We start from the raw sequence: 3,917 nt of genomic DNA on the forward strand, positions 1-3,917 counted from the left end.
GCATGGCTTGTATGTAAGCAGCTTTTGTGACGGCTGTGGAGAGCTCACTTATAATTGTAATGGGGATTATGGAAGGTCCACCTCGCTCCATTGTGCCTATTCCTCCAGCCCAGTAAGCTACTCGACTGGTGATAGAATGGGGTATATCTGCAGGGCTGGGTCCTAAATGTAAGGAAACTCCCAGACCCCAATAGCCATTTGCTTCATCCTCACTCAGCGTTATTCAGTTGCTGCCACTTAGGCAGATTTGCCACAAGTATTCAGTTTCAGTTTCAGCTGGTTTTCTGCTATATCTCCTTTGCAAATTTGTCAATTGTAACAGATCCCAGGGAATAGTTTGCATAGTATGTTGTGGAGCACCACCCCAAGGTCCCTTGTTTCCTTGGGTTTTAACAATGGGTTTAGCTTCATAGTCAGGGGGATTTGAGGGGAACAAAGGGTCATCTTCTCCTGGCTCGCTATCATTGGGATCAGCCCAGATGTTTCCGTCCCAGTCTTCAGGGGATACTATTAGTTTCCTAATCTGTACCCTGTTGGGAGGCAGGCGTGGAGTCTGCATAAGCGTCATCTCGACCTTTTCTCCCAACTTTTGTCTTTTCTCCTTTTCCTCCTGTAACTGTTTCTGCAGTTGTTCAGTTTTCAAAGACAGGAACAACTCAGTTGCCTTTTTACCTTCTATTTCTCTCTTTTTAGGTATTCTTTATCAGTTTCCCAATTATGCTAATTGTCACGAGCCCATTCTTCTGAGAAGTTGGGACTCAAGTTCACTCCATGCCTCTGTAAATGATCGGTGATACGACTTGCTATCCTGCTGACTATGCCACAGGGCAGGCAACAGCAGGTGCAGCACCCGAGGCCCTTTGAGGGCAGTGGCAGCAAAATAATATATTACCAATATAATGTAGAAATATAGAATGAAATATAGATGAAATAATTAGTAGCATCATACAGGAAATCAATGAAGAATGACATAAAGGAAATAATGCAAGAGGGAAATCCTCTGCTTTAATTCAGATTTACCAAAGGGAGAAGGTTTTGCTCCCGCTGGATTCTAGTGACCCTGGTGAAATATGTTTTCTTCATATCTCGCTTGGACCATTTTTTCAGACACTTCTTTCTTGTTGTCCTTTTTCTGTCCTGGTTCGGTCTCAAGTCACTCTTGATAAAGCCTGAATATGCACTGTGCAATGCATAAAGCATCTCCATAATCCTTTCAGAAGTCCAGCAATGTCTTTTGCTTCTACAACATCCTCTCGCCCATCCTCTGCCTTGGCAATTGCAAGGCGATATACAAAGCTGTGGAGGACACATGGCTGTACCTCTGACATTGTGAGAAACCCTAGAAATTGAGGGAAAAAATAAGTGTCTTTTGTTTTTTTCTTCTCTGTCTCCTTCTACCTTTTCACTTTTTCCAGAAAGCAAAGCCTATTTCTTTATTTAGTGCTTGAGGACTCTGCTGGAGAGATCCTTGTTGGCTGAGGGCTGGGCATTGCTTGTGTTCTGCTTGGTGCCCCGGTTTGGAAAAAGAGAGCTCAGCCAGCCCTTTGCTCAGACACATCTCAAGAGGTCCCGCTGTTCAAACAAAGGATGTGCTTGGCTGCAGCGGGAAGAAGTTCATTTTACAAATGCTCAGTTCTGCAGAACAGTGAAGAACGGTGCTGCAGGAAGAGTCTTTTCCCCCCTTGAAGGAGATGTCCTTCCTGGTTTTGCTAATTCCAGCTTCACAGCTGGCTCCACTGCTTTTTGAGAAGGCACTGTGATGTGGGAGGAGAAGCGTGCTCACAGGGAGAGATCTTATTATTTCGTTTTTCTAGAGCAGGTCTTCCTGAGGAGCCCTTCTGTAGGTCCATCTGGACTCACGTTCTTGGTCTCACCTGTCAGTGGACCTGAACTTTCCAGCTGTCTCAGGACTCGGGTCTGTGTCCAGGTTCACACTTAGCCCATGGCAAAGGCAAGCTGATGCAACCTGATGCAGCTCACTTGCTTTGCAGGCTCTGCTAATGGGCGCTAGAATAACATGCACACAGATGAATGCCGGAGCTCAGGGGCATCTTGATGCGCAAAAGGAGCACGGTCCTGAGTTTGCAATCTCCTAAAAAACTAAGCATTTCACCCTGAAATGATTTCAACACCTACCTTTCTTCTTTACTACCTGGGTCAGGTGAAAAAATGTCACCAAAGAGCCTTTCCAATCCCCAAAATAGAGTTGTGCACATGTGGGTTTCCAGAGCCATTGAGCCCTTCCAGAAGGGGGTGCCTTTCATCAGGGTTCATGTTTGCACCTTCACCATGACTTGAATTTATGAGGTTTTTATGTCAGGTCCTTGCCAGCCCCAGTGAGCTGTCGTGTCATTCCGAGAAGCTTCTTTGTGAGTAAGAGAGGAGACACGGAAAAGGGGTGATGTTTTCTTGGAAGTGGAAGATGTTGGCTGAAAATCCGTAAGGGGAACAACCTCTTCAGTGGAAATCTTTCTGAGAAAGTCTGTTTTTTCTGAGGGATTTTCGAAGCGCCATTTTGACATCCTTGTTCCGGAGGCTGTAAATCATGGGGTTGAGCAGCGGGGTGAGAATGGTGTAGGCAACTGAGATCACCGCATCCTGGTCCGATGAGTAGCTGGCATTGGGTCTCAGGTAGATGGAGGAGGCACAGCCGTAGTGCACGACCACCACCATCAGGTGAGCGCTGCAGGTGGAGAAGGCTTTGCGCCTGCCTGCGGCTGAGGGGATCTTCAGGATGGTGAAGAGGATGAAGAGGTACGAAATAAGGATCAGCATCAGCGGGATCAGAAGGACGAAGATGGCCAGCGTGAAGACAACGGACTCGCTGAGACTGGTGTCAGCAAAGGCCACACTGAGGACCGGGGCGATGTCACAGAAGAAATGGTTGAGTTTCCTGGAGGCCTGGAAGGGCAAGCAAAATATCAAGGTGGTATCGGCCTGGGCGGCCAGCAAGCCAATGAGAGCAGAAGCGATCACCAGCTGAACACACACTCGCCGAGTCATGATGCTGTTGTAGTGCAGGGGGTGGCAGATGGCCACGAAGCGATCGTAGCCCATGGTGGCCAGGAGGAAGGAGTGGGAACACCCCAAGAAGAGGAAGAAGTACATCTGCACAGCACAGCCCAGGAAGGAAATGGCTTTCCTCTCTGCCAGCAAGTCTACCAGCATCTTGGGGACAATGACAAAGGTGTAGCAAGTCTCCAGAAACGACAAGACAGAGAGGAAGAAGTACATGGGCGTGTGCAGGCTCGGATCAAGCCTTATGATGGTCATGATAGTGGCGTTTGTGCTCAGAGTGACCAGGTAGAGCAGCAAAAAGACCACAAAGAGCAGCTTCTGCAGCTCTGCCAGGTTGGAGAACCCCAGGAAGATGAAGTCCGTGGCCAGGCTTTGGCTGTCATTTTCCATGGAAGCGAAAGGCTTTCTCTGAATGTGGAGCAGGGAGAAAAGCAGCACCCGTCTCACCAAAGGTGCAAGGAGCTGTAGTGACAAAGAGAATCTGCTAGTGTCCCTCCTCAAGAGCCCTTTCCTGGCCTCTCCCTCCCCATGCTGGTTGCCCTCCTGGTGCATATGGGCTACTGTGCTTTGGTTGAGGCTGCACAGCAGAAGGAGGGTGCGGTGGGGCAGCACCTTGCCCTCCTGAGAGCAAGCTGGTGCGTGCAGCAAGCCAGGCTGGCGCGGGGATGCCTGGCGCCTTCTCTCGTGTGCTGGGGGGCAGCCGTGAGCTGCGGCAGCACGGTGGCTGTGGAGCTGCAAGACGGAAAATGCCGGTTCAGAGCCTCTCACGTGCAAAAGGGGCTGCGCGAGCTCTCGGGGACACGTGCAGAGCTGTCAACGCTGAAGCGTCCAAGCTGCCCCAAGCGATGCTGCCCTGAGCAGCTGGAGGAGCAGAGCAGGGAAAGGCAGGGGGGTTGAGC

At 49.8% G+C, this 3,917-nt stretch overlaps 1 protein-coding gene across 1 annotated transcript; it reads right to left on the reverse strand.

Moving 5' to 3' along the window:
* Positions 1 to 2,457: 2,457 nt before the first annotated feature.
* LOC136996641 (olfactory receptor 10K2-like) lies at positions 2,458 to 3,421 on the reverse strand. The gene has a single exon (XM_067317528.1). It carries the CDS (start codon positions 3,406 to 3,408, stop codon positions 2,458 to 2,460), a length of 951 nt encoding a protein of 316 aa, XP_067173629.1. The 5' UTR covers positions 3,409 to 3,421.
* Between the last annotated feature and the right edge of the window lie 496 nt (positions 3,422 to 3,917).

This window comes from Apteryx mantelli, unplaced genomic scaffold (genome assembly GCF_036417845.1).
Source record: "Apteryx mantelli isolate bAptMan1 unplaced genomic scaffold, bAptMan1.hap1 HAP1_SCAFFOLD_63, whole genome shotgun sequence".
Lineage (NCBI taxonomy): Eukaryota > Metazoa > Chordata > Aves > Apterygiformes > Apterygidae > Apteryx > Apteryx mantelli.